Below are 25,074 nucleotides of genomic sequence, written 5' to 3' on the forward strand. Positions count from 1 at the left end.
ATATTTATATATAAGTATAAGTATACTTATAGTATATTTAATATACTATAAGAAAGGCTGTTGGGATTTTGTAATTATCTTTGACACAGTAATATTCTGAGTTCTATACTAACTCGGTTGTAAACCACTCGTGTAGCTAACCAACTATAAACCTCATCAAGCAGAAAGCAGGACTCAGAGGGTCCATACACATCTGCAGCTCTGGAGAGCAGTTAAAATAAATGTAATACATGACTGGCACTTAACTGTTATCAAATATCATGTTGTAAACCCATCAAAAGAGAACACTTCCAATTTCAGTGCGTGTTGTCGAATGTGCCTGCCTGCATGCCTGCAAGCTATGTGTGAACCCACACGCAAGTCCTAGCCAGTGAAGCTGCAAGCAGAGGCTAAACGAGGCCACAAGAGCCCTGCTCCTAAAGAATTAGTCTCCTTATAAGAAAAGGCACCAAGGGGTTCATTCTCTTACCCTTCCTCTCCCTTCCCTCCCGCTAAGCATACTCAGAGGAAAGTCCACAGGAGCGCACTGCAAGAGGATGGCTGTCTACAAGCCAGGAAAAGAGCTCTCACCAGAAATCAAATCAGCTGGCACCTTAACCTTGGACTTCCCAGTCTCCAAAATGGTGAGAAATAAGTCTCCACTGCTTAAACCACTCAGTCTGCAGTATTTTGTTATGGCAGACCAAACAGACTGTGTTTTACAAAAGTGTACCCAGGTTCTATTTCACTTTGTTCTCCAAAGCGAAATTAATTAGGTACCATTTTAACATTGAAGAAACACACAAATGGGCAAGGATTTGCCAAAAATGAGTGTGTCAGGAGACGACAGATCCGGGTCTTCCAGTTCTGAATTGAGTTCTGGGCAAGGAGCTGGGGTCACAGGCATGGCACACAACATCACACAAAGCTGATTCCACAAAAGGGCTGACTCGTACCAGTCTGATAAGCTGATAACCATATCATACACAGAAAGTCTGGCTTTCAAACAAGGCTACAGAGAAACACCACATTGAAAGACTCCTAAATATTAAATACTGAGATTATAAAACCATTTCAGCTAAGCTGCTTTAGAAAATGTCCAAACAGTCCAATAATATTTTAAAATAAAATTTAACTCTTTTTTTCAGTACTGCTTAGAAAGAAAGAAAGTGAAGTCACTCAGTCGTGTCCGACTCTGCGGCCCCATGGACTGTAGCCCACCAGGCTCCTCCATCCATGGAATTTTTCAGGCAAGAGTAGTGGAGTGGGTTGCCATTTCCTTTTCCAGGGGATCTTCCTGACCCATGGATTGAACCCGGGTCTCCCGCAATGCAGGCAGACGCTTTACCATCTGAGCCATACTTACTTCTAAGTTATCTCCCATTACTGAGTTCTTACATAGAGGTTTGGTGCACACTGTTTTAACATTTATTTTTCTTAGTCTACTGCAATACATCCAACATTTTTCTGTTTAACTTCTGAGGTAACTGAGGCTCAGAAACAATCACTTGACTGTAGTTCTACTGCTAATAAGCCCAAGAATTAAGACTCAAACACTGTTCAAACTCAGTCCTGCATCTATTTATTAGGTAGGTACAAAAGTACTTGTGGTTTAGTACTGTTGAACTTTGCCGTTTCATACTGGAATACATTCTTAAATAAATGTGGTTATGTTATACATCATTTTAATGTCCATATCTCGATTTTTTTGGCTAATGACTTACTATTTGGTGTATATTTCATATTTATTTCAGACTAGGAAATGATGTTAGACGAAAAGCAAACTCGAGTGATTTTCTTATTCGAGTTCAAACTGGGTTGTAAAGTAGCAGAGACAACTCTCAACATCAACAACAAACGCATTTGGTCTAGGAACTGCTGAAGAACGTACAGTGCAGCGGTGGTTCAGGAAGTTTTGCAAAGGATACGAGAGCCTTGAAGATGAAGTGCATAGTGGCCAGCCATGGGAAGTTGGCAATGACCAACTGAGAACATCATCAAAGCTGATCCTCTTATAACTACACAAGAAGTTCCCAAAGAACTCATCGTTGACTATTCTCCGGTCATTCAGCATTTGAAGTAAATTGGAAAGGTAAAAAAGCTAAATAAGTGGGTGCCTCATAAGCTGACTGAAACCAAAAAAATTGTCATTTTGAAGTGTCATCTTCTGTTGTTCTATGCAACAACAAACCATTTCTCAGTCTGATTGTGATGTGCGATGAAAAGTGGGTTCTATACAATAGACAACCAGCTCAGTGGCTGGACTGAAGAGAAGCTTCAAAGCACCTCCCAAAACCAAACCTGCACCAAAAAAAGGTCATGGTCACTGTTTGGTACTCTGCTGTTGGTCTGATCCACTACAGCTTTCCGAATCCCGGCAAAACCATTACATCTGAGAGGCATGCTCAGCAAATCAATGAGATGCATCGAAAACTGCAACACCTATAGCCAGCACTGGTCAAAAGAGCCCAACTCTTCACCACCATAACGCCCTCCACACAACCCACGCTTCAGAAGTTGAAGAAACTGGGCTAGGAAACTTTGTCTCCTCCTCCGTATTCACTTGACCTCTCATCGACCAACTACCACTTCCTCAAACATCTTGACAACTCTTGACAAACATCTTGACAACAGGGAAAACGCTTCCACAACCAGCAGGACACAGAAAATGCTTTTCCAGAGTTCAATGAATCCCAAGGCATGGGTTTTTATATTACAGGAATAAACAAATTTACTTCTCATTAGCAAAAGTGTGTTGACTGTAATGGTTCCTATTTTGATGAATAAAGATGTGTCTGAGCCTAGCTATATTTCTTGGGCTCCAAAATCACTGCAGATGGTGACTGCAGCCATGAAATTAAAAGACACTTGCTCCTTGGAAAAAAAGCTATGACCAACCTAGACAGCATATTAAAAAACAGAGACATGACTTTGCAACAGAGGTCCATGCAGTCAAGGCTATGGTTTTTCCAGTAGTCACGTATGGCTGTGGAGTTGGACCACAAAGAAAGCTGAGTGCCGAAGAATTGATGCTTTTGAACTGTGGTGTTGGAGAAGACTCTTGAGAGTCCCTTGGACAGCAAGGAGATCCAACCAATCCATCCTAAAGGAAATCAACCTGAATATTCATTGGAAGGACTGATGCTGAAGCTAAAGTTCCAATACTTTGGCCATCTGATGCGAAGAGCTGACTCACTGGAAAAGACCCTTTTGATGGGAAAGATTGAGGGCAGGAGGAGAAGAGGATGACAGAGGGTCAGATGGTGGGATGGCATCACCAACTTGATGGACATGAGTTTGAGCAAGCTCCAAGAGTTGGTGGTGGGCAGGAAGCCTGACGAGCTGCAGCCCATGGGGTGGCAAAGACTGAGTGACTGAACTGAACTGATAATGATTTAAGATTCACAGTCCAAAACTGCAATTATGCTTGCACCAACCTAATACAATTTTTAGCACTTCGAAACTTAGAGAAAAAAACTCAAAATTCCAATTTAAAGCACTATCTTACCTCTATCTTTTCACATCCTGCTTTCACATCCTCCCATGCAGCTACTAACAGCTTCCCAACAACATCCATGTGCTGCTTAGGTCCAACTGCCTACACGTTCTACCTCTTCCACCACGCCCTACGACTCACCATGGCTAACTTCTCCTACTGATTCTTTAGGATCTGTGTCACTTCCTCAAAACTAACTGAGATACATGGCCCTTCAACTGGGCACCACCACACTTACTTCCTTCTCCACTGGGTGGTCTCTGTCACTAAACTTTCAGCTCCTAGAGGGCAAGATCTGTGTCTTGTCTTTACATCTCCAGTTGCAGACCACAGAACCTGAATATCATAGGTCAAGATAAACGTTTTTGGTGTGGTTACTTTTGCATTTAGAACAGTCTTGCTTATATTTAAACTTGTTTAAAACTAATCTGTGCTATGCGCTCACTTGGTCATGTTAGACTTTGTGACCCAACGGACTGTAGCCCACCAGGCTCCTCTGTCAATGGAATATTCCAGGCAAGAATACGGGAGCAGGTTGCCATTTCTTCCTCTAGAAAACTCTAATCTAGCCTTGTTTAAATCTAAATTGCTATTTTATCATTTAACAAGGTTATATGACAATTTACTTATTTAGCCTTTTGAATTTTGATTTCCATACATACAAAAAAAAAAAAAAAAAAAAAAACAAGAAAAATACTAATGTGCCACTTCCAAGATGTGTTGAGAATCAAAGAAAATAATGTGTAAGTGCTCTGAAAAATGTCAATTATTACACATGTACATGCAAATAGTAAACCCCTTTCTGAATTAACTGTCTAATACCTCAGAAAAACTTATTAACATTATTAAAGGCATTCTCTGTCAACCAAAGAAATTGGGGAAAACGGTTCCACATTATGGGCAAACTTTTCACTATAACTAATCAACAGAATCACATGTAATATCTTTCTCCAAACTGCATCAAAGAACTCTGGAAATATTTCAGCATTCAAAGAAATAAAATTTATAAGTATTATATGAAAAAAGAAAATCTGAAGAGTTTTTGCATTAAAATAATTTTCTTTTCATAAAAGGATATTTAATCTATCCAAAAGTTAAAAGTATGAACACTGATCAAAAGTCATGCTTAACAACAGACAGAATAAATAAAATTGAATTCCTTAGCTATTCTTTTAAAGAATTCCCAAAGCCTCAAAGGTTATAAGTGTTAGAAAGTACTTTTTGTACTGAATCGAATGTCAAAACAGTCACTTAGCTTTTATACTTCCATATTTCATGTAGTACTTTTTTCAAAACCTCTTAAATAACAGACTACAAATTTTAATAGTCTTCTAAAATAAATACAGTCTCTACGAGAAACCTAGAAAAAACCTGCTAGTAAAAAAATTAATCAAGATTTTTTTCTCCTTAAGACTTAAATTCAGTATACTTTGGGCCCCACTGGGGAAACTGCTACCTATTTGATTTATATAATTTCACCATTAAGTGTATTTGAATTGGACAGTATGTGAAATTTTTTACCTCTAAAATATAAGCAAGCTTCATTTTCTTCACTAATAAAATAAGAAAAAGCAAGTCGCCAGAAAAATAACCATTATTCCAAACTTGCTCCAACTATCATAACAGACTTATATATTCCCTGAAATTTGTAATATAGCTGGTAGGAATATTTTAATTTCTTCTTTTTTAAATGAGTAATGCATTCAACTGGTTTTAAACTCAAGGAAGTTCAAAAGGGTTTAAAGGGAATTCACCTTTTATTCCTTCCTTACTGAACAAACCAACACTTAATTCCTTTATAACCTTCCAGAAGAATTTTACTTACATACAAGTAAATAAGAGCCCTATTTATAGCCAGTGGGAACTTGGTGTATAACACAGGGAGCTCAACCCGGTGCTCTGTGACAACCTAGAGGGGTGAGAAGGGGTGGGAGGGAAGTTTAAAAGGGAGGGGACATGTGTGTACCTATGACTGATTCATACTGATGTAAGACAGAAACCAACACAACACTGTAAAGCAATTATCTTCCAATTAAAAATAAATTAAAAAAAAATCCCACTTATATTCTTTTTCACATAAATGCTAACTTACAATCATACTGGATCTGCACTTTTCTTAACAATGTATCTTGGAGACTGTTTCCTTCTAGTGGTTCTCAAACATTTGGATGATGTCAGGAATCCTTTATACTCTTAAAAAGTAACTGAATATTCTAAAAGTATTTATAATGTAGGTTATTCAGTTCAGTTCAGTCACTCAGTCGTGTCTGAGTCTCTGCGACCCCATGAACCGCAGCACACCAGACCTCCCTGTCCATCACCAAGTCCAGGAGTTTACCCAAACTTCATGTCCATCGAGTCGGTGATGCCATCCAGCCATCTCATCCTCTTTCGTCCCCTTCTCCTCCTGCCCCCAATCCCTCCCAGCATCAGGGTCTTTTCCAATGAGTCAACTCTTCGCATGAGGTGGCCAAAGTATTGGAGTTTCAGCTTTAGCATCAGTCCTTCCAATGAACACCCAGGACTGATCTCCTTTAGGATGGACTGGTTGGATCTCTTGCAGTCCAAGGGACTCTCAAGAGTCTTCTCCAACACCACAGTTCAAAAGCATCAATTCTTCAGTGCTCAGCTTTCTTCACAGTCCAACTCTCGCATCCATATATGACCACTGGAAAAACCACAGCCTTGACTAGACGGACCTTTGTTGGCAAAGTAATGTCTCTGCTTTTCAATACGCTATCTAGGTTGGTCATAACTTTTCATAACAATAATAAAAATTGCATTTTAACAATTTTAATGTTAAAATACAGCTGAATACTTTATAAACTAATACATAAATAACTATATTTTCCCCAAAAAAATTAGTAAGAAGAGTGGTATTACTACATAACATCAAATAAATTAATATCACCACCTATCTCATCAGAAAAGTCTTTTTAAGGATTGGGATATTATCAAAATCATCGTGACAGACACAGGTTTTCCAAAATTCTGATTTTCACTTCAACGCTCGAATTTTACCATTGGCAGATAAATAGCATCAGTTGTTTTTCTTTAAGTGACATGCATCTTTCCTTTTTCAGAAAATGTCTATTAAACAGCAGTCTAAATAACCATGAGGCTTTCCTGGTGGCTCAGACAGTAAAGAATCTGCCTGCAAAGTGGGAGACCAGGGTTCAGTTCCTGGGGCAAGAAGATCCCCTGGAGAAGGGAATGGCTACCCACTGCAGTATTCTTGACTGGAGAATTCCATGGACAGAGGAGCCTGGTGGGCTAGGGTCCATGGGGTCACAAAGAGTTGGACATGACTGAGGGTCAAACACTTTACTTCACTTTCACTAAAGAACGATAGTTTGTCATTTTTTCAAATAGTATTTTAAAGGGGAAAACACTACCTAAAGAGCTGGTTTAGCTCAAAACTCATATAAGTACCACAAGTGCTATTTCTCAAAACAATCACTGCTCCTTTAGTATACACAGCTTCCCATTTCTTCACAAAGAACATTCCTGTAAGTATATTCAAAGTCACAGTTTAGTAAAATTAAGACTTTTCACTGTTTCATCTTGGACATTAAGTGAAATGCTTTTGTCTTCTGCTGTGAGCGTCAAGAAATGAAGATTCAAGCTAAGACACCAGCAGTTTCACCCGCCATTGCTTCTGCACTACCAGACCAAATAACATAGTGAAAAGGGAAGATGAGATCTTGCATCATTAGAAAAACTGTTGATTTTACAGACCCCCTGAAAAGATTTCAGTGCCCCACAGAGGTCCTCAAATCACTGTTTAAAGAAATCTATTCTTATAAATATGGTGTTTGAATGTCCTATCCATTTAAACAGTCCCCACTGATAGCTTATTGTTTATCTTTTATCACCACACAATGTTGAAATGAATTATTTCATACAGATGCTATTCTATAGAGTAGTCTTAAGAAAAATTAAGTTTAAAAAAAGGTAGAATTAGATAATCAAATATCATCATAAAAAACAAAATAATTTTGACACTTTGTTTTATAGAACAAAGCTGCTAAATATCAATATATATAAACACATATATTTACTAAGTATAATCCTTAGTTAACTTAATTTTGAAAGCTAGATAGGAAAGTCTGGTCAGTTACTCTAATTAGATGTATATTAATCTTTAGAACAGCATGACTTGTTTCATAATTTTACTAACCAATAGAGGGCTTCCCCTATGGCCCAACAGGTAGTCTGCCCTACAATGCAGGCGACCAGACTTGGGTTCAATCCCTGGGTCGGGAAGATACCATGGAGGAGAAAATGGCAATCCACTCCAGTGTGCCTGCCTGGAGAATGCTATGGACGGAGAAGCCTGGCAGGCTTCAGTCCAAAGGGTCACAAAGAGTCGGGCACACTAGCACGAGACGCCAACAGACAAATATACTACAATCTAGGTCAGTACTGCCCAAAAGAATTTCCTGATGATGGAAATGTCCCGTATTGGTCATGTCCAATACGGCAGCCACTGGCCACGTGTGACTACTAAGCACTTGAAATGAATTTAGTAAATTACATGTGACTAGTGGCAACCAAACTGGATACTGCAAATGTAAAATACAAGTTCCAGAACTTAAATTATATCCCTCCTCTTCTATCCACACCTTGTCCCCATCCCACCAAAATGAAAGACACACACAAATAAAATTTAAGAGTATCTGCTTTTATGTTCATAAACAACATAGTTGTCTTCAAATAAATAGCTTTCATATGTTATAATGAAATAGGGAGGTAGAAAGGAAGGAAAGGAAGAATGTAATAAACCTAACAAGGCCGCTAACACATATGTTTGTTGGAAGTAATACATATTCATTGAAATTTTTTAAAAATCAAAAATGCAATTATAGAAAAATAACCACTACCAAGAATGGTAGATAACTACCATCAACATTTTCTTCTGTTCTTCTGTGTGTGTATGTTTTTATGGAATGGATTTTGTAATCTAGTATTATCACTCTGCTATATATACTCATTAACACCTCCCAGATCAAATACATTTCTACAATGTAATTATAATGACTATCTGGCCCCAGCAGTGTCTACTTCATCAGTCCCTCTTCACTAGACACTTAAACCAAGCTCTGCTATTTGTATTACCCAGGTATGCACGGTACTCCTACTCCAGACTGGCGCTGCAGTGGTGCAAATGTGTTGTGTGTCTTCAGCAACAATACAATCTTACATTTAAACCAAAAGACACACCACTCCTAGCTTGAGACAGTGCAGGTTCGGGAATCATGACACATTTCCCCAGGCCACTGCTCTCCTAAGCACCTGAAAGGTTTATTAATGATGCAGATTCCTTTGCCACACTCCAATCCAAAGTCCAGACTCAGAAACTCTCCAGGAGTGTGTATTTTTAATGAGAACTTCAGGGGATTCTTTAGACAGCTGGCCCAGCAGCCGTTAAGCACTTAGAAAACTCTACCTTCGACCACTTCAAAGGAAAGAGAGGTGCTCTACGGGAAGGAAGTCTAAGGGATCCAAGGGAGGGTGGAACAGTAAGCACTCACTGACACAAGGCATTCACTGCATGACGCAGGGACACTGCAGCTGCAAACTATACCGAAATCACTAAGAATATGGTACACTAACATTTTAACATTGGCATTAAGACTGTAGGTGAATTGTTTTTTTTTTAATTTAACAGCTTCTTGATTATTACCAAATTCAGTGATTATGAAGTTATTAAAGTCTAGCAGTGAAGCTCTAACTCCACTTAGAATGCAAAAAGCCACCAGAGAACATCAGTCCTGCCCTGATAAGAAAAAGCTGGTCAACCTACAAAATCAATTTTCTGAGCTCATCAGAGACCTGACGTCACCATGTTTTACAACTGCAATGTCCAACCCCTCCTGATTCACACTAAGAACAGTCACTGCACTGTTCGAGAGTCTAAGGCCTTATCTACTGAAACAATAAAACTCAAATCCAATTCAAGTACTAACATGACTGACTCAACTCCTCACACTAAGAGCCCAACAGAAGAGCGGCAGGCCCACTAGTAATAAGCATAAACATCATTTATGCCAGTCTCTACTATTGTTTCCATACACACTGTTCAGCATTCAATTAGAAACACCCCAAAAAAGCAAGAAAACACACCCACTGTCAAGAGTTAAATGGCCAATAGGCCCAGACACAGAGATGCACACAAGCTGAAACTATCTTACGTACTTTAAAATAACTATGATTAATACACGTGATGATCTAGAAAAGGTTGGCAACATGCATAAAAAGATGGGGTTTTTAAAGTCAAACAAATACTAAAAATTTTCAAATAGTTCCTTCATAATCTTTTAACATTTATTCTTATATTACCAAGCAGGACTTCAGCATTTTGGATGCCATACAAAGGGACCTGAATGCTGTCTTAATATTTTCTGAATCAAAAATTCATTTTTCTCTTTTAAATCTGCCTCTCTATGAATAACTTTAGCAAAAAAGAAGAGCATGTAATATACTTGGTCTAACTAGCTTAATCCATGACTTTGCAGAGCAGTTCCATGCTGCCGACAGCCAGATTTCTCAAGGCTCCAGAAGCAAGGCTACACCTGAGACCGACGGATGCTACATAAAAATGGAATTCTTTCCAAACAGACACAATACATCCATCTAGTATTATATTCTTATCCATTCCCATTTCCAACATGCAGATATTGCTTCCACAGTAAAATATGCAAAAAATTTTAAGATATGTACAAGGTAAATGAGTCTCAGGAGCTATTAAGAATTATAATGTGTATATTAGATGCTCCTAATACAAACTGTGAGAATGATTTTCTAATTAAAAACAACAGTAAAAAATAAACTGAGTCTAACAGACAGTGGAAGACATTTCTTGTTTCGGCCTCTTAACTTTCAAAGTCAACTGCTACTATTACTACTGTTACCATTATATGGAAATTTCTTTCTCACTTATTTCTTAAAAAAAAAAGACTGTCTTTATTTTTCAAATACTATTTGGATCTGAACACTAAACAGAATTAAAATCAAGCCTCTGTATTCCTTTAGCTTACCCACACAACAGTGAGATAAACCTAGGTTCTAATCTCAGTTTTTTAACTGACTGGTGGTGGTTTAGTCAATAAGTCGTGTCTGACTCTTAACACCCCATGGACTGTAGCCCACCAGGCTACTCTGTTCATGGGACTTCCCAGGCCAGAATACTGGAGTGGGTTGCTCTTTCCTTCTCCAGGGGATCTTCCAATCCCAGGGATCAAACCCTGGTCTCCTGTGTTGCAGCTGGATTTTTTACCAACTGAGCTACCAGGGAACAACAAAGAACAGTTACAAAAGGTTCAAGGATTACATAATAGTGAAAATATCCAAGGAAGTCAGATGGACTCGGATGACTTTTCAATGTCCTATACCCCTCATCTCTTTGAACAATGAGCAAAAATGATCTGATCACTTCTCCATATTTGCTTATTTTTTGAAGTAAACTTTTTTCCTTATCTTTTCCAATTTAAGTACATAACTCTGTCTTAAAACAAAAAGTTTACTTTAAAAAGAGTATAACTCATCAAGGTACTCTGTACACTCTGATAATAAACAACTGCAAATAATTATTATTTAAGTGATTTGACTCTCCTGCTCATCACAAATCCATTTTCCAAGTTAACTCTTTTAACTGTAACAGACGGTTCTAGAAATCTCAGCTATAAGGCAAGCACATTTTTTTATCTTTATCAACTTAGTAAGCACTTTTACTGGATCTCTTTGGGGCCTGGTGGTCCTATTGCTACTGCTACTGCTAAGTCACGTCAGTCGTGTCCAACTCTGTGCAACCCCATAGACGGCAGCCACCAGGCTCCCCCGTCCCCGGGATTCTCCAGGCAAGAACACCGGAGTGGGTTGCCATTTCCTTCTCCAATGCATGAAAGTGAAAAGTCAAAGTGAAGCCGCTCAGTTGTGTCCAACCCTTAGCGACTCCATGGACTGCAGCCTACCAGGCTCCTCCATCCATGGGATTTTCCAGGCAAGAGTACTGGAGTGGGGTGCCACTGCCTTCTCCAGTGGTCCTATTAGGACAAATGAAAAGAAAACAGACTTGCCTTCAAAGGAAGGTGGTAAGCATATTAGAACTATGGTCTGAACGCAAGCCTATAGACTGAACAAGGGTTAAGGCATCTCATTGGCAAATTCCCTGAGATAAGAACAACTCTGCTATAACAACTACTTTAAGTTCTAATTTGTACTTAAAAATAGATCTCCAAATAACTTATTTGGAAAGACTTCTTGGGAAGAGTTACTTATCAGTTGGCAGTAACAGCTACCTTACTTGAAATCTATGCAGAAAGGGTAACAGACATTGTTCTTATTATCTAAAAATCTGTTAACCTTTCTGCATAGTTGTAGAATATATGTATACACTTTGTAGTTCAACAGCTATAGAAATTATAGCCTCCAGAAAATATACAAAATTTCATAGGACAACATTCATGACAACTAGTTGAATTATGCTGCCATCCACTGGACAAAACACAAATGGCAAAGCAATTCTTGGCTATGATTTTTAAACACAAAGATAATCAGGTTCCATTTGTTAGCAGTTTTAAGAGTAAAGGATGTCAAACCCATGCAGTTCAGTTATCCAAATGGTAGCAGGGCAAAACAGAATCTTCTAAATATCATCAATTCAAGTGCTGATTTTATCAGTCAAAACACAACTCCCCAAACCTCAGTAACTCAACAGAACAGAGCTTAGATAAACAAACTGTGGTATAACCATACAATGGAATGCTATCCAGCCAAAAAGAAGAATGAAGCATCATGCTATAATCATAAATAAACCTTGAAAACATGCTACATAGTTATTTAAGACAGATACAGAAGGCCTCATATTGACTAATTCCATTTCTATAAAGAATAGGCAAATCCACAGAGACAGAAAGTAGATTAGTTCCTGCCAGTGGCTTAGAGGAGTGGAGATGACAGACTGCTACTAATAAGCGCTGGCTTCTTTCTGGGGTGAATAAAATGTCCTGACATTAGTGGTGATGTTGCACAACTTTGCGTACACACTAAAACCCACTGAGTTATAACTTTCAAAAAGGTGAATGTCAGGGTATGTGAATTGTATCTCAAAAAAATATAATAATTTTTTTATTGTGTTTAAAAAAGGAAAAAAGTACATACAGCATACTTTTCTTTCTCCCTTGTTTCATGCCCATCTTGAGTATAGCTCCACGCTATACTCACTTAGGGATCCAGGTTACACAAGGCTTTACCATCTAGAGCACTGGGCAGAGAAAGGAAACATGGAAAACTGCACTGCCGATCTTAAAGGCTTCAGATCTTCGGGGGGTGCACGCCTCACTGAACACACTTTCCCTTACAATTCACAAGCCAAGGCACTTGGCCAAGTCTAACTTCAACAGGACTGAGAAGTATACTCTTGATTGGGAACGTTTGGTTAACAGAATCAAGACCAGCATATTTACCTAATGAATTGTTGTTGCTGTTTATTTAGTCAGTAAGTTGTATCTGACTCTTGTGCGACCCCATGGACTGTAGCCCGCCAGGCTCTTCTCTCCATGGAATTTTCCAGGCAAGAACACTGGAGTGGGTTGCCATTTCCTTCTCCAGGGGATCTTCCAGACCAGGGACTGAACCCACATCTCCTGCATTGACAGACAGATTCTTTACCACTGAGCCACCAAGAAAACCCTACCTAATGAGTACTTAGTTCAAGACCACAACAGGCCAAGGAAAACAAAGTAAGTTAGGACCCTTGCCCTTAAGAAGCTCTCAGTATTGCAAAGGTGACTTCCTGCTGGTAACTAAATATATGCCAAGTGCTAAACTAAGGACTCTAGCAGCAACACACAGTGCTAGGGCGGCAAACCCTAACAAGGGGACAAGGAGAATGCCCCCTCTGCAGAAAGGGAAGGAGGAAAGAAACAGCGGCCAAAGGAATTAAGAAAACACACAAAGATAAAAAGACAACCCCCCACCCCACCACCACCACCATCTAAATTTTAAAAGCAAAATACTCTTACACTATCTTGCTGAGTTCAGGTGTAAGGAGCCTTGAAATTCTTGTTAAGCGGGATGGTCTTTGTTCTTTGGGCAAATGAAGAAGCAAAAGGTTAAGAAAATGAATGACATGCTAAGTCTAAAAAATAAACAAAATGGATAGAGGGAGAGTGCAAGGTCAAGATATGAACCAGAAATCTTCTTCTATTGTTTGAGCAAGTATGAATGAGGATCTAAATAAACTAGGGACATGGCAGGGAATAAATATGAGACAATTTACAAGGGAGGAAAATCAGTAAGACTTGTGACTCATTTCAAATCTCTATCATGCTATTCACCACACTCCAGTATATTAAAATGACCATCACACTTTTTCCCTGAACAGTACAAAGAATAAACCCATCTTACTCATCACTATCCTTTACATCCAGCACAATGCCTGGCATATGGACACTAAATGTTAGCTGAGCTAAATACTCAAAAACCACTCTCATCTTCCCTCCCACTCCCACTTCTAACAATTCCCCTGAAGCCAAAATGACCTTCAAATGCTCTCATCCTACTTCTCTTCCAACTTACTGTCTTATTTGTCCTGCCTCTTTCATCTGTGCAATGTGCCTCAGACATCTCTTTCTCCCTTTTGATTGACAACAGGTTCACAATTTTTCACCCAAGATTCCTGGGACTAGAAGTGTGCTACAATTCAGAACTTTTCAGATTTGGAAAAAGCCTCTTGATGAAAGTGAAAGTGGAGAGTGAAAAAGTTGGCTTAAAGCTCGACATTCAGAAAACGAAGATCATGGCATCTGGTCCCATCACTTCATGGGAAATAGATGGGGAAATAGTGGAAACAGTGTCAGACTTCATTTTTTGGGGCTCCAAAATCACTGCAGATGGTAACTGCAGCCATGAAATTAAAAGACGCTTACTCCTTGGAAGGAAAGTTATGACCAACCTAGATAGCATATTCAAAAGCAGAGACATTACTTTGCCAACAAAGGTCCGTCTAGTCAAGGCTATGGTTTTTCCTGTGGTCATGTATGGATGTGAGAGTTGGACTGTGAAGAAGGCTGAGCACCGAAGAATTGATGCTTTTGAACTGTAGTGTTGGAGAAGACTCTTGAGAATCCCTTGGACTGCAAGGAGATCCAACCAGTCCTTTCTGAAGGAGATCAGCCCTGGGATTTCTTTGGAAGGAATGATGCTAAAACTGAAACTCCAGTACTTTGGCCACCTCATGCGAAGAGTTGACTCATTGGAAAAGACTCTGATGCTGGGAGGGATTGGGGGGCAGGGGGAGAAGAGGACGAGAGAGGATGAGATGGCTGGATGACATCACTGACTCATTGGACGTGAGTCTGGGTGAACTCCGGGAGTTGGTGATGGACAGGGAGGCCTGGCGTGCTGCGATTCATGGGGTCGCCAAGTCGGACATGACTGAGCGACTGAACTGAACTGAACTGATGGTACATAAACCATATACTCTGTAAAATATCCAGTAGAGAATGGGAATATCAACCTATTGATATTTCTGGGAGAAAACATATGTAGGTTCCCACTAAGTTCCTTCCTCACATGAGTTTTAACCAAGTTTTACTGCAAATGAGTTTTGGCACCAAACTTAAGAGGGGGGAAAAAAAATCAATTTTCAATGTTTTTTTTTTGTATTTTGGAATTACAGACAAGGGACTGGGGACCTATATATATTCAGAGATATGTAATTCATATCTCTGTTTTCCTTCACTCCTACTGACTCTCCAAGTTTTCACCTAGGGATATTTTCCTTCTATCTGAAGAACACTCCAGTATTTCCTCAAAAGGAGAAACTACTGGTGATGAATTCTCCCAATTCTTGTCTAAAAATGTATTTCATCAGTTCTCTCCGTTTCATGATCACCTCATCTCCTAATATAACCAGGTATTTCTGACTGAACATCAGACACTGCTTATGAAAAATTATGCAAACAATTTGATGCCTAGGATAATTATCTTGCTACAGACAGAATTTACTTTTGCTTCTGGTAAGCCACTAGAGGAGCTAGCAAATCCAGACCATCTTCATTCCATCAGGAATCAAATGCCAGCTACCACGACAGCTCTAACTGACCATTCTTACTATACCTTGGATGTGATCCTTTAGGTTTGGTGGGACCTGAACCCCAATTTTTAATCACCCTACCCTTATAAACCCATCAAAGCTTTACAAAATTTCTCAGCCTGGAAATCCCATGGATGGAGGAGCCTGGTAGGCTGCAGTCCATGGGGTCGCGAAGAGTTGGACACAACTGAGCAACTTCACTTTCACGCACTGGAGAAGGAAATGGCAACCCACTCCAGTGTTCTTGCCTGGAGAATCCCAGAGACGGGAGAGCCTGGTGGGCTGCTGTCTCTGGGGTCGCACAGAGTCAGATACGACTGAAGTGACTTAGCATAGCATATGACACTACTCTTCCCAAATAAACAGGCACCTCTAGGAGAGAAATGGCTCAAATGCTAGTCTCCCATCTCTAGATTTCCTTCTTTTCCCAGATCTTGGTCCTATAATTCTTCACTTTTTAATTAGCTCCTTGGACTTTTTTTTTTTTTTTTACATTTTTGTTTTTTGACCATGCCACAAAGCATGTGGGATCTTAGTTCCCTGACCAGGGATTGAACTTGTGCCCCTGCAGTGGAAGGGTGGAGTCATAACCACTGGACACCAGGGAAGTCCCCATCCCTGCTCTCAGCTGTAGAGCTGGTCTAAATGACCCAGCCTTGTCAATCATACGTCTATGGCTGCACCTACTAGAGCACCTTGCACGCTAGCACAGGAAAGAGCAAGCTCCAGTAGGTTCCCCACTAGGGACCCCTACAACCCACTGACCAGCTCAGTTACTTTATACTGGCTAAGAAATCAACAGTGATTAAGAAAAGCAAATGGGAATCTTTGATGTTTTGGATAAGAAAGTATGCCCATCAAAAATTAGCATTTTTAGAAGATTCAGTTCAGTTCAGATGCTCAGTCGTGTCCGACTCTTTGTGACCCCATGGACTGCAGCATGCCAGGTTTCCCTGTCCATCACCAACTCCTGGAGTTTGCTCAAACTCATGTCCATCAAGTTGGTGATGCTCTCCAACCATCTCATCCTCTGTCGTCCCCTTCTCCTCCTGCCTTCAATCTTTAGCAGCATCAGCGTCTTTTCCAATGAGTCAGTTCTTTGCATCAGATGGCCCAAGTATTGGAGCTTCAGCTTCAGTATCAAGATTAGTCAGTCCAAAAAAAAAACAGACTGGGCAAAGGAAGACCAGTTAGGAGAGTCCTGCACTAGAGCAGGCACTAGCCAGCAATGACAAGGAAAAAGATGACAGCAGTGGGAATAAAAGGGGACAGAAGCAAATCAAATGACCATATTCTATCAACCTTGACTATCACCTGGAAATAAGAGATAAGGGAGAAAAAAGGAGTCAAAGGTGAATATGAAATAACAAGCCTGAGAGTAAAACTGATTTGAGAGAAGAGGAATTTCAATTTATACATGAATATGGAGTATCCAAAAGGAGAATTCCAAGTTGAAATGTCTAATAGGCATTTGGAAAAGCTGGTTTGAGCCATCACCTAAAGTATAATGATTGCCACAAGTTTCAATAGAATTTTCTAAAACTAACCAGAATGAATATCATTTACTAAACTAATAAACCAATTTTGGTATATCAAAAAATCAGAACTGTAAATTCACATTTTGAGGCTTTGGAGACATAGGGGGAAAAAATAGAATAGAGATGTTCATCCCCATATTTAAAGAACAGAGGAGTGAAGCACAAGTCCGGGAGAACGACTTTAAAAAAAAAAAACATGCAAAATGTCACAGTTCAAACAATCTAGTAGTTTAAGTAAAAAAAAAAAAAAAAAGTGTGGATACATACAAGAAAAATACAATAGTAAGTAGAACACTAAGTCGGTTTAGCTATGAAAGTGATTTAATAAATTTAACAACAAAAAAGTTTTTAACTTACCAAAGTGGTCAAAAGTCATTGTTCAAAAATACATTTTTTCAAGCATAAGCAAGTCAGATTATGCTGTTATATTAAAACATTTAGGTTTGACAAATTAAAAGAATCTTTTAAAATATCTAAAACCAATATTCTATAGTTTTTAAGTCAATAACTGGGGAACATGAAACATTATTTCATATACTCTTCAGTCCCTTCAATACAATATGGCTTTTGATAGAAATAAATAAATCATTCTGACAGTGTAAACATACACACACCAGTAGTTATTTTAAGATGCTCTTGAAAGGTAAGAGGTTGATGCCCTAAAGGCCCAACTCACTGATTATATTAATCCCAACACCAAATTTCTGATTATCTGCCAAATGCACCTCATATCACACTCCTGTTTTAGCTCATAACAGCATTTCATTACTACACTCAGAGCTGCAAACAAAACATTCCACCCAAACGAAACTCTTCTGACTCAAGGGACCTGAGCATACACTCATGTTCTGTCCCAAATGAAAACTGTCCTTAAGGTCTCTATAAAGTAGAGATTACATCACGATTATGCCACACACCTGCAACACTGAATAAATTGATATACTGCATTAAGTGAAAAATGAATTAATTAATAAAATGCCTACACAACTAGTTAGGACTTCCCAGATGGCTCAGTGGTAGAGAATCCACCTGTCAATGCAGGAGACGTGGGTTTGATCTCTGGTCTGGAAGATCCCCTGGAGAAGTAAAGGGCAACCCACTCCAGTTTCTTGCCTGGGAAAGCTCATAGACAGAGGAGCCTGGTAGGCTCTAGTCCATGAAGTCACAAAGAGTTGGACACGACTTAAGAGACTGACCAACCACAGGCATCCAGAAACACAAAGATTAGTGGTCACTAATTATGCTCCTCTTCCCACTGGTCATGGTGCCGAACATTTACTTGACAAACATTTGGTGAGCTGTAACTGTGCCAGGCACTACGGATAAAAAGACAAACAAGACAGAGTCCCTGCCTTCTAAGGAGGAAGGAGCTGTCAGGTGTCCAGGCATGGACGCAGGAACAATACAGAGTTGTTATTGCCAAGATGCTATGGGTACAAAGAAGAAAAAGTTCCAGTGGTGTTCTGTTTGTCTGAGGGAAATGCGAGGGTGCTAGGAGAAGGCAATGGCACCCCACTCCAGTACTCTTGCCTGGAAAATCCCATGGATGGAGGAGCCTGGTAGGCTGCAGTCCATGGGGTCGCTAAGAGTTGGAAACGACTGAACGACTTCACTTTCACTTCTCACTTTCATGCATTGGAGAAGGAACTGGCAACCCACTCCAGTGTTCTTGCCTGGAGAATCCCAGGGATGGGGGAGCCTGGTGGGCTACCATCTATGAGGTCACACAGAGTCGGACACAACTGAAGTGACTTAGCATAGCATAGCATAGGAAGATTTTACACAGGTGGACACTAATGAGTTTAAGCCTGAGAAAAGAATGAAGCAGCACTGGCCAAGAAGCAAGCAAAGAAAAAATATCTTAGACCTGAGAGTAAAGGAACCAGATATTTCGGTAAAGCCACTTCATTTTAAGAATGAGAAAATTTGCAAGATGATATCAGCATGCTTAATCAAGAGGCAAATAGCTGCTGAGGGGCAAGAATTGAGACCAGAGCCCAGGTCCCCATATTTTTATCCACTTCACCCTGCTATTAATAATGGTTTGACTTAACAATTTTACAACAGAGATCATTTCGAAACAAGATTTTTCATAGTCCCATGTTGCTGAACTCAAAGTAGGATATGTATTGATTCTAAAAATAAACTAAACTAAGTTCCCTGGTTTTACATAGTATACTATCTGCATATTTATCAATATAGCTTTTAAAATTTTAGCTATCAACTAATACTAGCTCACAAGAGGTATCACCCCTGACTACATTTTAATTTTTGTAAGAATTATCCCTATATTAATACAAGGTAAAAATTCTTTAGTTACCTAACATGCCATATTAGTAATGGTAGAGAAAACGGGCATTCTGATACACACCGAACCAGTGGGAGCACATAACTTGGCACAACTTTTGTGTATCACAAAATATGCACAAAGTACATGAGATGGCAGGTAGACCTCAGAGATACTATAGGTTCCACTGCAGACCACCACAATAAAGCAGTTATCAATAAATCAAGTCACACGTATTTTTAGTTTTCCAGTGCTATAGTCTATTAAGTGTATAACAGCATTATGTCTAAAAAAAAACCAATGTACATACTTTAGTTTAAAAAAACCAATCAATGTACATACTTTAGTTAAAAAAAATACTTTATTGCTAAAAAATTTTAATCATCATCTGAACCTTCAGCAACCTAAAGTAATAATATCACTCATCACAAATCACCATAACAAATACAATAATAATAATGATAAGAAAGCTTGAAATATCACAACAATTGCCAAAGTGTGACACAGAGACACTACGCAAACAGATGTCCTTGGAAAAATGACGTCAGTAGACTTGCTCAGTACATGGTTGCCACACACCTTCAATTTGTAAAAAACGCAGCACCTGTTAACTGCAATAAATCAAAGCACAATGAAACTTACAAGAGCGATTATTCACTGTAGCACTGTTAGTAATAGCCAAAGACTGGAAGCAACCTAAATATTCACTGGTTAAAAAATGGTTAAATAAACTGAGGTACATCCATAAAGCAAGGGACAATGAACTATGGTGTATTTGTGATAAAGAATAAAGGAGCTCTACACACAGTCAGAGATCACTCTCCAAAACCACAGAAACTCACTCTCCGAACCTCAGTGACTCCCAGGTATTAGGTCCCCGTACAGTCCATCCTGGGCAAGTAACAGGTTACCTTTGGGATACCAATAACTGATCAAGCAAATTTATGCCAGAGACTGTAGCAAGTGGTCTTCCAAAACTATCGGTTAGACAGAGCTTGATGATACTACACTACAAGGCCCTCTACCTTTAAAAATATTTTACAGTAATATTCTAATTGTAAGAATGAAAAGTCTTACAGTGCTTACAAAATTAAGTACCAGAAAAATCTACTCAAGCAGAAACTGCAATACGACAAACAGCTTTGGCAAATCAGAACTCTATCAGTCAAATTAATGACACACATGAAGTCAGAGCGTAAGTGTAAAATGTATTATAAAATTTCCAATTCACATTTCAAAGATGACTTTTATAAGTAAGCCAAGTAATATATTTTATCCTTATAAGCTGAACCGAAAGGTTTGCTTTCTGTTTAGAAGACTATTTAATATTATTTCAATAATAACAAAAGAGTATTAATAATACGATCCTTTTTGAGATGAGTTTTTTGCTGATCTAATGAAATCTCTGGTATATCCTACACCCATAAGATCACCTAGATTTCAGGTTAAAAACAAGATCAAACTCAGATTTCTACTAGAAAAATTTTCATTACCCAAGAGATAATAAATATTCATAAACATTCATTCACTATACATTTTATTCAGTAAGTGACGGCTAGTGTGTATCAGACACCGGGCAAGGTACTAACGCACAATAATGAAGACAGACATGCACCTCTGCTCTCTCAGGACACGCTACTGGGCCAGGGGGTGTGGGGAAAGGAACAGCTAAACTAGAAATTACAATACACAGTGAACTACCATGACATACTCAGTGCTAGAGAAGCACAGATAAGGGGTTCCCAAACCCAGACTTGGGGAACAAGGTTTCAGAGAATGTTTTCCAAAACAAACGATGTCTGAGCTGCAGCCTGAACGTTAAGTTCACAATGACTGAAAATATAAGAGGGAAGAGGAAAAGGAAGAATGTTTCAGGCAGTCAACTTAACATGGGAAAAGTCAAGATGTGAGAGAGTACCTAAAGCGTTCAAGGAACTGAAATAAGTTCAGGAACAGAAAAGCCATTATTGCTGTTCAGTCGCTAAGTCGTGTATGACTCTTTGCGACCCCGTGGACAGCAGCATGTCAGGCTTCCCTGTCTTTCACAATCTCCCAGAGTTTGCTCAAACTCATGTCCATTAAGTCAGTGATGCTATCCAACCATCTCATCCTAAAAGCCATTAGGCTACAGAAATAAGCAGGAGTCAAGACGATGAAAGGCTTTCTAAATCCTGTTCAGAAGCTTAGATGTTATTCTAACAGGAATATGATTATCAGAGCTGTACTTTAGAAACAGGCACTCTAAAGTGCAAGGTTCTAGTTACAAGTGTTAAAAGTACAGGCAAAGCGCCAACTGAGAGGAGCATTTTAGAACACACCTAAAAAGACGTAGCCTGGACTGGATGATGGAAAGTGGACAGGAGCCAAGACAAAAGGAGAACATAAATGGGATTTGGCAATAAATTGTACGTGGGGATTCAGAGAGGGTAGAGTCGAGAATTATTAAGCAAACCATTCAAAGCCACAATGCACAGGTCTTAAGTTTTACCTGTAATTCATATACAATGCCCAGTACTAAATATATTTGTTAAATGGATAAAGATTTTGTATTTACACATGTACGTATGGCTGAGGCCCTTCGCTGTTCAACCGAAATTATCACAACACTGTTTGCTAATCAACTATACCCCAATACAAAATAAAAAGTTTAAAAAGACAAAAAAGACAGATTTTGTATTTAATGGCAAAAAAGTGACAAAAACAATTTATACCAACAAAAGGAAAAATATATATCTGGCTATGATAAATACAACTCTGACTATAATTTTTTTTAATAAGCTACTTTTACTTAGTACAACAACTGTTTGGGGTAAACAAAAACTAAGACACCTCAGACCACAAGGGAAGCGAGGAACAGTATCCAAATAGCAACCCAGCACTTGCTGGAAACTGGGTATTTCAGAATTGCTGAAGCACATCCTGACCGAGGGGGGACCTCGGTGATCTACTGCTGCGTGACTCTTCTACACATCCTGCAATTTCTACACTGCAACTAAAATGTGAGCTGGCCCTGGAATAAAGACAGTACGTGACCTTCAAGCACTGGAAACTACTGAGGCGGGGAGGGCCAGCGTGCCATCAAGAAGCCAAGTGCCTCCTTAAACAAAATATTTCTGCAACTTGCCCCAGATTTTACAACTGGGATGATGTTCGTCTGTAGAGCTGACCAATAAAATGCTAACTTCAGTTGTTAATATTAGCAAATATTAGAAACTGGTAGGCAAATAACGCTTCAAAGATAACAATAAAAAAAAAGTTCAGAAAAAATTAAAATATACACACGTTCATAATACAAAAGTCACCAAAGACTGAGGTTAACAGAACAAATAAAGTTTTAAAGAAAAGAAATGCTGACATGGTTAATAAATGGAATTAAGGTCGGAAATACACATAATCTAAAAATGTCCACAGTTTATGTTAAATTTTCAAATTAATCTATTCCCAAGATGAGACAATTTGAAGAAGCAAAAATCGATACAATCAGTTCTTTACCTGCAGCTCCTTTGAGACTCGTTCTAAGTGGTTAGTTATCTTTTTAATCAGATCACTGTACATCTGCTCCGAGTGCTGCTGGCACACGCATTTATACACACAACTGTGGGGAGGAGGGCAGACAGAAAAATCAACGATGACGCACCAACTCAGCCCAAGGTAAAGGCATCCCTCTATATATAACCACTGGTGAATTAATTCGGGCCTAACAAAGTGACCAACTGCAGCTCTTAAACAAAAATGTACCCTGCCCCAATCCGCGTTCAGCCGGAGGGGCCAGCACTGCCAGCTACAAAGAATCTTTCTGAGGATCCTATTAACTATTTCATCAGTACTAGATAACCTAATACTGGGTAATAATCTGAATTTGACTATGGTAACTACTTAAAAGTCAGCCTCTCTCTTTGACACTGAAAACTGAAAGTGAAAGTGAAGTCGCTCAGTCGTGTCCGCCTCTTTGCGACCCCATGGACTGCAGCCTACAAGGTTCCTCGCTCCATGGGATCTTCCAGGCATGAATACTGGAGTGGGTTGCCATTTCCTTCTCCAGCAGATCTTCCTGATCCAAGGATCTAACCCGGGTCTCCCAAATTGTAGCCAGATGCTTTACTGTCTGAGCTAACAGGGAAGTCCCATTAATGAACGTTAAAATAAGGAAGAGAGAGTGATGCACAGGGAAGTTTCTAACTCACACAAGTGTCTGCAATGTACGGTCTCTGTGATTCACTTGTGCATTCACAGCTGTCGCTGCCTCCTCCTGTGACTGGGCTGATCTGACATCCCACCCCAGTCCTCACTAATGTGGCTACTTTCACCTTCCAGGAGCTGGGAAACAAAATCACCAAAGACAGGTAAACTTGTGTATCATAAACATCAACAGAACAAGCTAGCACCTCCCCATGACACTGAAAGGACAATTTTTTTTTTTTTTTTTGCCTTTTTCACTGACCTCTATAATGTCTGCATTGTGTTGGTGGGGGTGGCAGGCTGAGGTAGGGTGAACAATACCTTGATTTGAAAACCAATTCTGAAGTAAGAAGTACAAATAAAACCCCCAATCCACAAGTGTGTAATATAAATAATTTATAGAGCCTCACTGTATGTATCATATATTACATGCATACATACTGCCATAATTCAACTTGCTGTGAACCTCAATATACCCTCTAAAATCCAAGCAAATAAAATCTTGACTTACCTGTATATCTGTTCATAGGATATGGGGATATAGTCACCAGGACTCTGAGTTAAAAGCTGATCTATGGCACCATCCAATTTTGGCCAGTATGTGCTCTTATAATCTTCAATAGTTATAACATTCATTACTAAAAGTAAAAAGTAAGATGAATATTACTATGTGCCACATATAAAATAAACACAAATCATAGCCGTTTTTCAAATTCCTCTAATTTTATATTGACGATCTATCACCTAAATACAACTCAATTATTATTTCACTTCCAATTTCAAAAAGCCCAGTCTGATCAGGGAATTTAAGCAGCCATTAATTATGATTTTAAAAATTACTATACAAAAGAGAAAAAAAATTACTATAAATCTACCTATCATTAAAAATAACAAAACAAGCAATTCCCTCTGGTTCCCTTTGCAGTTTTCGGTGATGACTGAAGCGTTCCTAACACGCACTGACCTTCAAATACACATTGTCCATGACGCGACAAGATGGCCTATTCAGGAATCGCAATGAAGCTCTAGGAAACTTAACTTCTAATCAGTCTTTACAGAAACCCCTGGGAAAATCTACCTAAGGAAATGACTGTGGAGATTAAATTCCAAATGCTAGAGTGCTAGAAACGTGCCAAGATTTTATGGCACCACCAGGAGCTCCTGGACATGACAATGGCTGTGATGCAGGCTCACGAGATCCCACCCTTCAGATAAGCCCAACAGAAAAGCGCTGAGGAACTGCAGCCGTGTACTGAAGGCTTACCTCATTCCTAACGGCTGGCTGGCTCTTATTCCTTCAGGATGGGTTTAACAAAGCGTTTATATAACAGCCTGTCCTAACTGTGAAATCCAGGGGTGATGGGTACTTTACAGCAATGAAATGCTAATAGTGAAAAGAGCTACCCAAAGCACCTAAAATAACTTGCATCTTAGGAGTCTCAGTAGGAGCTAACAACTACTAGATCAGCCATTTTACTATTGAGTTTATCAGAAA

General features: G+C 39.2%; 1 protein-coding gene across 4 annotated transcripts in view; it reads right to left on the reverse strand.

Moving 5' to 3' along the window:
• Window positions 1-25,074, reverse strand: part of CACUL1 (CDK2 associated cullin domain 1) — a 68,937-nt gene that overhangs the window by 22,201 nt on the left and 21,662 nt on the right. For all 4 annotated transcript variants that reach the window (XM_025274200.3, XM_025274199.3, XM_025274202.3 and 1 more), the window contains exons 2-3: window positions 24,091-24,217; window positions 22,893-22,995 (exon numbers count right to left, since the gene is read on the reverse strand). In XM_025274200.3, the coding sequence (XP_025129985.1) occupies window positions 22,893-22,995; window positions 24,091-24,217 (230 nt within the window). The remainder of the gene's footprint in view (window positions 1-22,892; window positions 22,996-24,090; window positions 24,218-25,074) is intronic.

This window comes from Bubalus bubalis, chromosome 23 (assembly GCF_019923935.1).
Source record: "Bubalus bubalis isolate 160015118507 breed Murrah chromosome 23, NDDB_SH_1, whole genome shotgun sequence".
Taxonomy (NCBI): domain Eukaryota; kingdom Metazoa; phylum Chordata; class Mammalia; order Artiodactyla; family Bovidae; genus Bubalus; species Bubalus bubalis.